Below are 12889 nucleotides of genomic sequence, written 5' to 3' on the forward strand. Positions count from 1 at the left end.
CCTCCCCAAACGACTTCACTATCAAAGGGTACACTTTTTATATTAAAACTAGTCCATACCCATTGAGTGCACAGTTGCCCACGTACAGTTTCACATGGTGTGGGTTTAGGATACAGGTCATAGGAAATTGCAGATTAAATAGTCAACTGAACCCATGAAGAAGAGCAATGTATTCAGACAGAGTTTTTGTGAATTTGATAGTATGAAAATAAAAGTGGCCGGAAAAAACTTTGGGCCACAGGGGGAGCCACAGCAATCGGTCGCATTTTAGCCATTTTTAAGCATTTTTCTGTTGTTATAGCGCCACCCAGTTGCCAATTAGAGTTAAATTTCTCCAGTCACCTTGAGGCGTCCTGTTCTACATATCTACCAAGTTTAGTAAAAATCGATATGGCGGTTAGGCCTAGATAAGAAATTAGCTCTCTAGCGCCCCCATTTTGTTTGATGGGGTCAATAATGGAGGGGTCCCCTCAGATTATGTGTGGTCATATGCCTACAAAGTTGCGTGGTGATCGGTGAAACCCTTGAGATGTTATACACCTTTATGTGATGAGCCACGCCCTCCACAATATTCATTGCCTTATAGAAGCTCAGTTTTAGTAAGTTTTCCAACTTTTGCCAAGAGGGAACTTTAGATATTGGTCCCTAGATTATGCTCACCGAGTTTCATGCAGATCGGTCAAACTTCCTAGGAAGAGATCGATTTGAAGTGTTTTTCCAAAAATTCAAAATGGCAGAAAATCTATATAACCGGAAGTTATGGGTTCCAGAGGCAAATTTGTTCCTCATGAGGAGAGGCATCTCTGTGCAAAGTTTCATGTCTCCACGACATACGGGGCATGAGATATGCCCATTCAAAGCTTGCAATTTCAATCGGCTGCTATAGCGCCCCCCTTTGGCCAATTGATGTAATATTGCTTCATTCGTATCCTCCCATGACCCTCTACCACTGTGCCAAGTTTCACATGGATTGACCAAGTCAGTGAGGAGAAAAATGTGGAACAGACACACTGACACACCCACAGACAGAGTTTTCGGCATTATATAGCAAGATTGTAAAACCATTGCAAAAATCTTCCACTGGAAATTTTCCTTTGCAACTCCTTTTGCAACTTTAGTCTTCACTCAGCTTTCTTTATGATTTTATGTGAATAGAAGTTGAGTAAGGAGATGCACAGTAAGACACAGTGGGTGTAGAAACCTCAGTGGCGACAGGCTGTTTGTTACGTTCAGAGGCCACAGCCTGAGGCTTAGCCGACATGGGAAAAAATGGAACAAGGATGCTCCTGCTGAGACATGAGGTCACCCCACATCTCTACATAACAAAAAACTTCCCAATTTTTGGTAATACCCATGTTGTATCCTACTAATGAAAAACTGACACAGAAAGAAGGAGGGATGGCATGTGTTAACATCACCTCCATTTATAAGACATCATTTCCTTCCAAATCAAATACTAATAAAAGAGCTGATGCATTTTCAGTTCTCTCCACAGTGCTGACTGAGGACTGCACCCAGGATGTTGACAGAATGAAGATTTTGCTTTAGTCTGTGGCAGAGGAGATTCAGCCCCCGCACCAATCACTATTTCAACAGGTACGTGTCAGATTTTCTTTTTGAAAGTAGCACAATGTTAGTCACTGACACTCCCTTAGCCTTTTCATCTCACTTAAAAGAGGGTATTAAAGAGGGTATTATGAAAAATAAGTAATGACGAGTCTTCGGCAGAAATTTGCCATTAGATTGATCTTTAAAGAATAAGACTGCGAATACTGTATCTCTTTATTATTTGCAGAAAATCCCAGGAAAAGGCCCAAACCATCAATTACTTTATTTTAAGAAACCCATATTGCATAGCTGAAGTGTGATTTAATTCATGTTCAGGATAAATTATGTGATTTCAGTTTTAGTTTGTGTCCTTAGTAGTATTAAGTGGTGCCATTTTATTCTAATTTACTGTAGAGGTATCCTCATATTTGTGTTTTTGGGTTCTTTAATCAAACACAATTATAGCAAAATTAGTGACAAAAAATTTATAAAAACTTAAAGAATCATTCGTAAGTTCCTAATGCTCAAAATCCGATCATAGCTGACATAGTTTGATTAATCAGATTAATAGTATTTCATGAGAGGAATACATATTGCTACTACTACTAAGTGATGCTCGCCAGAGTTCTACACTTCGGCAGATTCACTAACACAGGATCTGAGGAAGCTGGCGCATGGTGGTTGAGCTCTCCCTGCTGTGCAGTAGTTACTTGTCACACTTCTGCTGAACTGGTTGATTTAATTCAGTAACTGGTGATGTTTTACAGAGCATGAATTCACTGTGAGCAGGGCTGTGAGAAAGGCTATGAATTTTCATTGCATTTTTTAGGAGTGAATAAACAAGCTGTAGCCATAACAAAACTTATGAGTGAGTGGTGTAGCTTCCTGCCCTGTTCTGTACACATTTTCAACACGGCTGCTTATTGCATATCCTTCAAGGTAATATCATCTTTTTTTTCCTCCACCACCTTAATACTCTGATCTTGTTGATTTTTGGAGTTTATCTTTTCAGTTATTTCCTGACACAAGGTTTGATGTGTTTCTTATTCTCACAAAGTACCAAAGTAAAGTCATTTCTACCTCATCCATCATTTTTATTTGTTTATTTCGGAAAGATTAATAACTCAAGGATGTTATTTTTCCGTGTGTATGTGTGTGTATATGTCTGTATTATGAGCTGACTGGGTGAAACAAAGAGGATTTGAGGACATCTTTAGGCTGAAGTTGTTTGGTGTAAACATTAAATGTTCAAATTGCACAGAACAGATCAGCCACAACATTCAAAGCACTGACAGGTTAAGTAAATCTTGTTGATTCATCTTGTTACAATGCAATGTTCTGTTGGGGAACCCAAACATCGTAACAAACCAAGCACAATTCCACATAGCAAGATTTGCTCAGGAATCACCCAAGGAATGTGACAAATATCTTATGGCATTAACCTGGCCTCCAAATACCCCAGATCCCAATCCAATCAAGCATCCGTGGGACACGCCAGTACCACCAGGTCCTGTGTCCACACCTCGACAGGGCAGAGCCAAGTCCGATCCACGATGAGGCCTTCTTAGGTGTCCTGTGGTGTTTGGCATCAGGACGTTGGAGACAGATCCTTTAAGCCCTGTGGTTTGCAAGGGTGCGGCCTTTATGGATCGGATTCGTTCTGGCACATCCCACTGATGCTTGATAAGATTGGGATGTGAGTAATTTGGAGGCAAGGCTGATGCCTTGAGCTCTTTGTCTCATTCCTTGGGCCATTACTGAGCAGTTTTTGAGGTGTGACACTGGTGCACTGTTTAGCTGGGGGTCTCTACTGAACCAAGGGTTGGATGCAGCATAAAATTAAAAAACATTGGTTAGATATATAGATTAAACCCATGACCCCATAACTGTTATCAAAATACAATGTTAAGATAGGCAGCATCATGTCTTATCTCACAGTCTAACTTGAAAAATAATTATAATCATTAATCAGCTTTCAGAGGAACTGTACTGTGATGATACTGTATGATCATTGTAGCGATCTTGTGTTGCCAGAATATAGTAATTAATTTGGTGTTATCATAACTCATAGAAATGATGGCATCTATAAAAACATGCACATTGTAATTAGCCAGATTGTTCTTTTTGTGATTTCATTCAAACTCTAACACGATCAAGATAATAGTGTAGTACTGTTATAATGATTTACTTGGAGCCATGGGTGGTTGCCTCGCTGTGTTGGTGCTCACAGTTTTGTTTTGCAACAGTCTGTTCTAACACTACTTATACAGACAGAAAGTTTGTAAGTAATCAACAATGCCTACAGTTTGGACACCTGTCGGGATTGTTTCAATCAACTTTCAAGGCTTAATTTACTTCCACTACTGCAGAACAGCTGTAAGCAGTTACCCAATTACTTGTTCCTTGAAACTCTGAAATTTACATCAATTTTAAGTTTTTGGAAACTGAACATATTTTCATTGTTTATTTCTATTTCATATTTATATTAGGATTGTTTGGCTCTTGTGTTCCTTGTATTGTGCTCTTACTTTGTATTATTGTTATTGCTGGAAATGTGAAATGTGAAAATCATTTGGCAATAAACTGCGATATTCCATATACTTTACAGCTTTGTAGTGATTTTTTTTTCCTTCTTTGCCCTGGTTTTGCCCTGGCATTAAAGAAAAGACGAATTCACAGCTGGTATAATTGTGTGGGAGTTAAGACTACAAAAAAGTACGCAGTTTGTTGACTGTGGTGTATTTGACTAACAAGTTATTAAGTCTTGCCAACTTACTGTATGAAAAAAGTGGCCCCAGGGTGCCCATGAGGGCAACTGCAGGATGTAAATTATGTTCTTAGTTTATGTTATTATAATAATGGAGGTGGCAATCAAAGCAAAGAGAGGAAATCTAAGACATGTATCTTAATATTAAAGAATTCTAACAAGAGTATCATTATTCTTGTTTTGGTAAATTACTACACAGATTTTGTGTTGCACTTAATTTCAAGCATTGTTATTCCTTGTCAAAACCAGGTGCCTATGTTACCCACAATGCAACATGACTGCTGATTGTTAAGTGAAAGATTTAGGTTGCATTATGCTCGTAGCGGCTGAAGTAGTCCTGAGCCTCTAGTCTCAAGCTGAGATGAGAAACAGCAACACATTATCACTCCGGCCTTGTCACAAATTGACGTTTGGTGATAAACTTTTCACGTCGCGCTGTGACATGCAAGGTACCCTGGGTGCATTAGTTGTCGACATTCTGGGACGCCGATTCAAGTTCTCCCTTTTACATGCATTGTCTATTTTTAAAAAGTACTTCCGTTTTCACAGGAAATATACCGTTTGCGTACAGTCTCTTTAAAAATAAAGGCACTACATTGGTACAACACCATGAATTGACGTTCTTTTTCTTTCAACAATAACAACACACATGGTTACATTTTCCCAACACATACACATGGTTTGGTTTAGGCAACAAAAGCATGTGGTTGGGTATAAGAAAAAAGAATAGGGTTTGGCTAACGGCGAACATGACCTCCCGGGTGAAAGTCGGTGGTTGTTGGACCCATTCACCACCTCTCCCGCCTGCCTTCTCGGACTTCCGTCACCTTAACTTTGGTTGTTGTCCCACTATGTTTCCCCCTGACACCTCCAGGCACCGTTAAACAATAATGGCGACCGGCCACATATCATGACAACATAAAAGGACAGCTTTTTTCGTCAGTGTCTGACACCGGAAGTCACTGACCAAGTGCTGGATTTCGATGCCTTCAGAGTGAGACCGGTTGATACAGAGATCTGGTATGCTCACTTCTCTCTAACTCCACACCAACATTTTTTCGATCATTTTCAGATTTGTAGTCTTCACACCTTACCGGCGCTAACCCATGTGACAGCCCTTGAGGCACTATTACAGATTTTGTTCAGTTTCCTCTGGAGCCACACTAATACTTTATACAACTTCATTTTTTCAGTAGTACTCCCCAACACCTGTAAACAGACATGAGGAAATGGTGGATAGATGGATCAATACAGCCTTCATTTACAGTTTTACAGCTTCAGTAATGGTTGTTTGGTTTGCTTTTACTCAAGTCACCAATATAGATAAACAAAATGAGAGAAGAATAACAATCTCTCAACTCTGCCATTCCTACCCCCCTTTTCCCTGTGTAGAAAATAACAAGGCAGGTGCCGCTGTCAAGTTTTGTCTTGCCTCCAGCTCTCTACAAAACTCTGATGGGCGACATATTGGAAAACAATTATTTAGCAAATGCTGCACCTGGTGGATTTCTGATTTTTGTAACAGCATTTGTGGCATCCACTGATGTGGTGGTGCTATCGTAGGCAGCACAGTGCACCAGGAAAGGCACTGCCAAAACTACCAAAGAAGAAAAGAGCAGTCTGTTTGGTTTTGGACTGCAGCAAAGCAGGAACAGCCCGTTGTGCCGCAGTGTTTCCAATGATAACGTCTTTGGCACCACAACAAAACAATCATTGGAGAAAACAGAGAAAACAGAAGTCACCTCTCGAGTTACCTCTCAAGCTGCCGACTACTGGTTGAGACCAAAAACAACAAATGCAGTTCTTTTTTTTAGTAACTCCTTACTGGTTTTCGATTGGATTTCTAGGCTCCAATTGTGTGTTTTTTGGTGAACCGTTGGCGGTGACAGTGCCATGACAAGCTGTTTTTTTTTACCTAGACACTGCTGCTTGTCCTGCCAGCATTGTGTACCCAAATGGGGTATTTCAAGCCAAAACATGATCTGCTCATAACCATAACCAAGTGAATTCTGTGCCAAAGCTGAACCACATGTTAACCACAGTATTGTTGAAATGTACATTTTCAGCATATCCACTATACTGCCTATACATAGATTTCAGAAGCATTCAATGCCAACATTTTTTCTGGCGATTAGGCTGTGAGACTTCAAAGTTTACACCAGTGAAATGTAGGGAAATAAAGTAGTTTTTTTAAATCAACTTTTTCAGTACAAATGTACGAACAGGCATCTTCAAAACATTATATTAGATCATTCCAATCCATGAAAACATGAGTCCCATATAAAAGCAAATCATTTAGGAAGTAAAACAATAAAAAAACACAGATAAAGTGTCTTATAAAACTGTCTTGTAAAAAATTAATTAAATTAAATGCTTCAAAAAACTAGAGGAGATCTACACATGAGTAATTAATATTTTGACTCTTTTTTTTTTTTTTTTTAAACAAAATATTCAGTATATCAGTGTGTGGTCATGTTTGTAGTCTAAAAAATAACCTAAACATGTCCTGTGATATGCTACTTCATTACACCAGCAAATATCACTGGGATTGCAGAAAATTGCAGATTAAAATTCAGTATCCAGGAATTCACATTATAGACTATTTTATGCGACGATTTGGCCACAATAAATTAATGATTGTAAAGTTTATTTAGTCATGTATATTGGAACTCCTAAAATATCTTACTTGGAAAAAGTATTTCGTTGAGCTGGTTGAAGGCACAGTACACATGCATGTGAGAACACATGATCAGGATGGTCCCACCTCATTTTGAGCCAGGAAAAACCCTGCTATGTCCAGCCCCCATACTCAGACTACACCCATCTTCGAACTGGGCCTTCATTTTGATCTCAACTACACACCTGTTAAGTTTTGTGACTGCATCTTGCAAGGCCACAGCATTATTGTGTTGATAAAAATCTGTCCAGGAAAAGTACTCAAAGCGGCTTCTGGGGTATTTTCAGCTACAACAAGTGTCTCCAGAACCACACACACACACACACACACACACACACACACACAAGGTGAAAACAAAGTCAGTCATGTTTTGGCTTAAAATAAAAAAAGAAACAAATTGAAGTGAGAATCACACTTGATGTTGTTTACTGAAATGTTGTGTTGTCTTCAGTCTCACCTGTTCTTCTTTGGTATACAGTTGAAAGCACTCGTCCAGGGTACAACTATGCTGCTGTAGGTGCTGCTGCTGCTGGTTCCTCACACTCTCTGCGTCCTTCACCACCTCCTCTTGGATACTGCCAAAGAGACTGGAGCGCACACACACACACACACACACACACACACACACACACACAGTGTAATCAGATCAGTGTAAATGTATGTTTGCATCATTTCACACAGACACACACAGACTGAATCAGCGTGTGTTCTGGGAAATCAAGCAAATGGTCAAATGATATTCAGGATGACACCCACAACAGTCGATAATCTGTGTGTGTGTTCTGCCTACGTGCTTATTTACATTTGTATACGCCATGAGAAATTTAAATGTGCATAACGCTTACCATTCTTTAGTCTTGTTATCCCATTCGATGACAACCTTAACGTGCGGGGGTCCCCCAGGGCCACAGAACTTCAGAGCCCTACCAGACAGCAAGACACAGACTTTAAAGACACATCTTATGATCTTAGTTTAGTCAGTGTTTGTAGAAAGTTTTGCCGCATCTGAAAAAGCATGCAACCACAAAACCAAGGGAGGCTGAAATCTGTGCCGCTGTCATGCAGCAGATAATGGCCCCTCTGTGCTGGCCACGGCCCTGAGACTAAGAATGTTTGTTTTTGTTTATTTCACTTTATTTCTCCTTGATACACACAGGCAACAGCGGGATTAGACAGAGTGACATCTGCACAGGTGAGACCTAACTTCACACCATGTATTAATATGCAACCTTCTGATGTGAGTCATTATGTAGCTGAAGGTGTTGTGTTTGTATTGCTGAATGTTTCTACACTGCTTTGATCTCGGGAGGAAAGATAAAAAACATCATTGGTATTCAGCAGCCAAACAGTGCTGACAGAGGGCCAAGGTAGATTAAACAATCGCTGGATGCTCTGGGCACAAGTTATATTTTTTGTTGCAGGCATATGACGGATCTCTGACGGCAAATGCTTTGGAGTTGTGTCAAAATGAAATTCCCTTCGATAACGCAAAGCATCTGTATTCTGGATGGAGACGGTCTGAAGATTTCCAGTACCGCCCGATATTGACTGATCTCACTGTGAGTGGTTTCACTCCATCTTCTAAGCACAACCTATTGTTTACTGTCAACGTGTTCAATGCACAGAAATGCCCGTACTGATCATTACCACTAGATGTCAGCCTTACATAACATGTCAACACATTCCAGATAGGTTAAAGAGCTCAATAAAACAATACTGAATTACCAGCTATTACTTACAAATGCTCCTATTTCTCTGCTTGTGATTTGGGCTTGAGTTTTACATAAGTGCTGCAATAATAATAATAGCCTCTGGATAAATGAGCAACCTTCTCTCTGGTGGTGTCACACTCACAACAATATACTGAACACACAAAACAGACACATTGCACACAAGATCGCTCCCACAAAAACAATTCACTCATTTTAAAAACCCATTTTCCCTACTCAGGGATTCATAGAGTTGTCACAGGGCTACTTGGCTTTGTGAATATTAAAAACTAAGACTATATGTGTGTGCAATTGTGAATGCATGTGTGTGTGTGAGTGTGTGTATTTGTTCTGTGAAAAGTGGACATTTCTTAAGTCGTGGATTCCAATAAATAATAAAGCAAGCAGCAGAAACACAGACTATGAAGGCTAGAGTATGAATTTTACAGTGTTTAATTTCAACAAGTACCCAATAATAAACTAGAATTACCCCCTTGCAGTTGTCTGCTCTAGTCAAGTTGCACTTAAAGTTTACATCCATGCTTGTGAAAACATGCTTCACACACATCTTCCCTCCATCAGCACAGACGATCTACTAAATCAGAACAGTTTAAAGCTGGACACCCAAGTTTAGTGTCACCAATTCAGTATCTGACCAAATCTCTCCCCTTCTTTTCCTGAGTTATGATGTTGAAAAATGGCCAGAATGGTGTTTTTTTGCAAATTATACTGTCACAGTGAAGCTGACCTTTGACCTTTTGCATAAATCGTCACTTCACAATTATATCCTATTAGACATTTCATTTTTTCATATATAATAAATTAATTCTTGAGTTTTGGCCAAAAACATGTTTTGTCATGTCACAGTGACCTTGACTTTTGACCCTCCATCACCAAATTCTAATCAGTCCACCGTTGACTCCAACTGGACATTTGTGCCAAATTTGAGGAGATTCCCTCAAGGCGTTCTTGAGATATTGCATTCACAAGGACAGGACGGACAGAAGGACAACCCGAAAACTTAGTACCTCCAGCCACAGCTATAGCTGGCGCAGAGGCATAAAAAGATCACAGGTAATTTTATTACCCTTTACTGTCTTTAAATGATTAATTCATCACTGAAATTCAAATCTGAAATGAAAAATTCCTACTTTTTCTTATTCCATCCACTAATGTGCCTGCCTATCATGCTCCATGTCACAACTCATTTTTCCCAATTTAACCTTTCCATGTGATCGCTCTCATTGAAAGACAGCTCTCTGTGTGAGCACTGCCACCTAGAAATGAAATTAAATCCATCTCACAGAGCAGCAGTAGGAGCTTTGATTGGCCAGACGCCTGCCAGCACATAACAGCTGGCCCATTAAACACTGCAAAATTATACAAACATTCTAGTGGCACTCACCAGTCTCTGCAGCAACATGCAGACAAACAGCAAACATCTAGTAATGAGGTGATTACACAGTAGATGACCACAGCAGTAAATTGAAAACTGTAATTCAATTGTATTATATTAAAAACAACTATGTGCATTATACTAGTGGGACGATGCAGTGCCAAGGTATCTTATATCTTACCAATGCATTAGATGCTGGTAGAAGAGATGGTAGAGATGTACAAGACTATACCACCAGCATGGCTTTTGAAGAATACGTGGGACAATATTGTGTTGTAATGTGGAAGAACTAATCCTTAAAAGTCAACTATGCAGGATTTAAAAAAATACTGTACACTCATAGAAAAGTAATCCCTCTCAACCATCACTTATGACCCACTAGAAGTGTGTGGCAATGTATTCATCTGCAGATGCCCTTCCCTCTGCCTCGATTTCTCATTTTTGTCTTATTTTGCTGTGCTCAGAACATCTGTAGTTACAGCGCACAGGTGAGGTCTGGACTTTATAAAAAGGTAGCAACCAGGTGCCCAAACTGCAAGCAGCACACATCCAAGAGAAAACTATGAATACTTTAGACACAGTGCCGAAACGCCCCCCACAAATACAGTGCATCTTGGGTTATCTTGCACTGGCTGTGCTCCTTTTTCTACAGCTGGAGGGCAATCCAGCAAAAAGTGATGACAAGTGGAGAGGGAGAAACATCACTCTTAGGCAATCAAGGTTTATTGTGTCATTAATGTTGAAGAGATAATGATGCCACAGAGATAAAAGGTACCAGCAATCACCTGCTGCCTGCTCTTATTTCAGTTGTAACAGCATAATGTACTTTACTTCGCTATTTAGGGCTGAGACTGGAATCAAAAAAGTGAGTGATTGTTGTGGTTGTGTCAGCCATGTAGTCGAGGTAGGGGTGCACGCTGCTTTTGTCGTTTGAATTTAGTCGGGTATCCGGCGTGTGCGTTTTGAATGGTGTGCAGGCTCCGTCTACTAAGGCATACGCTGGTAGTGATGATGTGGACGCCCTTTCACTTTCGCTGGCAATACTGTTCACAAACAGTAACCGACAGATCCTGCATAGTATACTTTTAACAGTCTGGAAAAAAGGTTCAAAAACTTGGAATACCAAAGCTTTGGCGACTGGTTCATGCTACATAATTGTATGAAAAAAAAACAGGAAATAAATGAAATATGCAAAGGAATGACAAGCACACTAGACACGCACCATGGCTATTTTGTGAGTTGATATGATCCTATCCTAATGTGATATCAGCACACAAAAGCATGAACACACACAGACAGGTGCTCACACACTCACAAACACACACACCCAGTGAATGACTGGTCTAATCTGAAAGATGATCTCATTTCCTAACTTCTTTGTGGCAGGCCTGACCTTCACTGCAGATCAGTAGAACAACAGCAGAGATTTATACTAAGCTCCTCAGCAGCATGCTCTTTATCACACAGGAAATAAAGGCCTTATCATCATACCGTGAAACTGAAATCATTATACTCAGTTCCTTGTAATCCTCTCAAGGTCCATTCGCTCCTGAAAGGAATTGTAGCTTTGAGTCTTATGCGCTCGTAAAACCCTTCTTTGCAGTGCGTTCTGAATATAAATTCCTGGAGTGTAGAGCACTGTATAAGACTGTGCAGTATATGTTGATGAGGCACAGTGTAGGTGTACAGTGCAGTGTGTTGTTTTTCTTTGAGTGAGTGTACGTGTGCGTGTGTGTCCTACCTGTCAACTGCAGGATGGTACAGCGGCCGGCTGTCCTGTGGGGACAGGTAGCTGTAGGCTGCCGATCCTCCAACTACTCTGATCTTAAACAGCACCCCAGCATTCTGCAGGGAAAGAAAAACACATTAGCATCACCCTGTTGACCCCCCTCAATGCCGAGCTATAAATTCAGTGGTAAAATGATTTTATGATTGAAATGATAAAAATGAAATTGTAGATAAATCCACAAAAGCTTGTTTAACTTTAATAATCTGTGAAAGAATGAAACTCAAAGGAACATTGATTTTTAACCAGCGTGCTCAAGCAGCAAGCTGATGAGCAGCGGTGTGCAGTGAAGCACAATTTAAGGACTTATAAATCAATGAAGAGATATTTTATACTGCTGTATGTTCAAACAATCAAGACAAAACAGCCTACAGCCCGTAGTCCTTCATCCTTTCCCCCAATAGTTAACAGAGTGTGCCCAATGTGTGTGTGTGCATGTGAACATTTTCATCATTATTGCTGTTAAATAAAAAGTCTGCCTTCACACACATTTGTTGGAAGACAGCTACCACTGCTGTATTTATAACACTGGCTTCTGTAGGACAGACGAAGGTGAACGCTGATAGTATAAATAACACCCCCCACACTCTGGAAGATAGATTCACTCTGAAGTGCAACACTCATGCTTAAGAGGTATAAAGAGGCAACGATACAAGAGATGTCATTTAAATATTCTGATGGGTGACAGATAGCACAGCTGCTGTCTTTATATAGCAACCATGTGCTTTAGCCAGTTAACAAGTAAGATCCAGAGAGAAATGTAGAGAGGGTAACGCAGCATTGCAGTAAGACTTAAACTTAAAGCCCACCAGAACATGTTTTTCTTAATAACATTGTGATTAAATGCTCAATGATCAAAGTTAATGTTAAGGGGGAAAATACAGGTTAGTTATTAATTATGAATAGTTACACTGAAAAGCTCACTAGGTCTTCTTCACCATGACTGTTTGGATGTGGTTTCATCTGGTTGACAGTGCAGGCAACATCAGCAACCCCAACAACTGTT

At 40.0% G+C, this 12889-nt stretch overlaps 1 protein-coding gene across 1 annotated transcript in view; it reads right to left on the minus strand.

The window, feature by feature from the left end:
* Window positions 1–12889, minus strand: part of usp43a (ubiquitin specific peptidase 43a) — a 192108-nt gene that overhangs the window by 40739 nt on the left and 138480 nt on the right. The window contains exons 9-11 of the mRNA XM_078165179.1: window positions 11839–11942; window positions 7838–7915; window positions 7450–7579 (exon numbers count right to left, since the gene is read on the minus strand). Of these exons, the coding sequence (XP_078021305.1) occupies window positions 7450–7579; window positions 7838–7915; window positions 11839–11942 (312 nt within the window). The remainder of the gene's footprint in view (window positions 1–7449; window positions 7580–7837; window positions 7916–11838; window positions 11943–12889) is intronic.

Source organism: Epinephelus lanceolatus, chromosome 3 (assembly GCF_041903045.1).
Source record: "Epinephelus lanceolatus isolate andai-2023 chromosome 3, ASM4190304v1, whole genome shotgun sequence".
Classification (NCBI taxonomy): Eukaryota; Metazoa; Chordata; class Actinopteri; order Perciformes; family Serranidae; genus Epinephelus; species Epinephelus lanceolatus.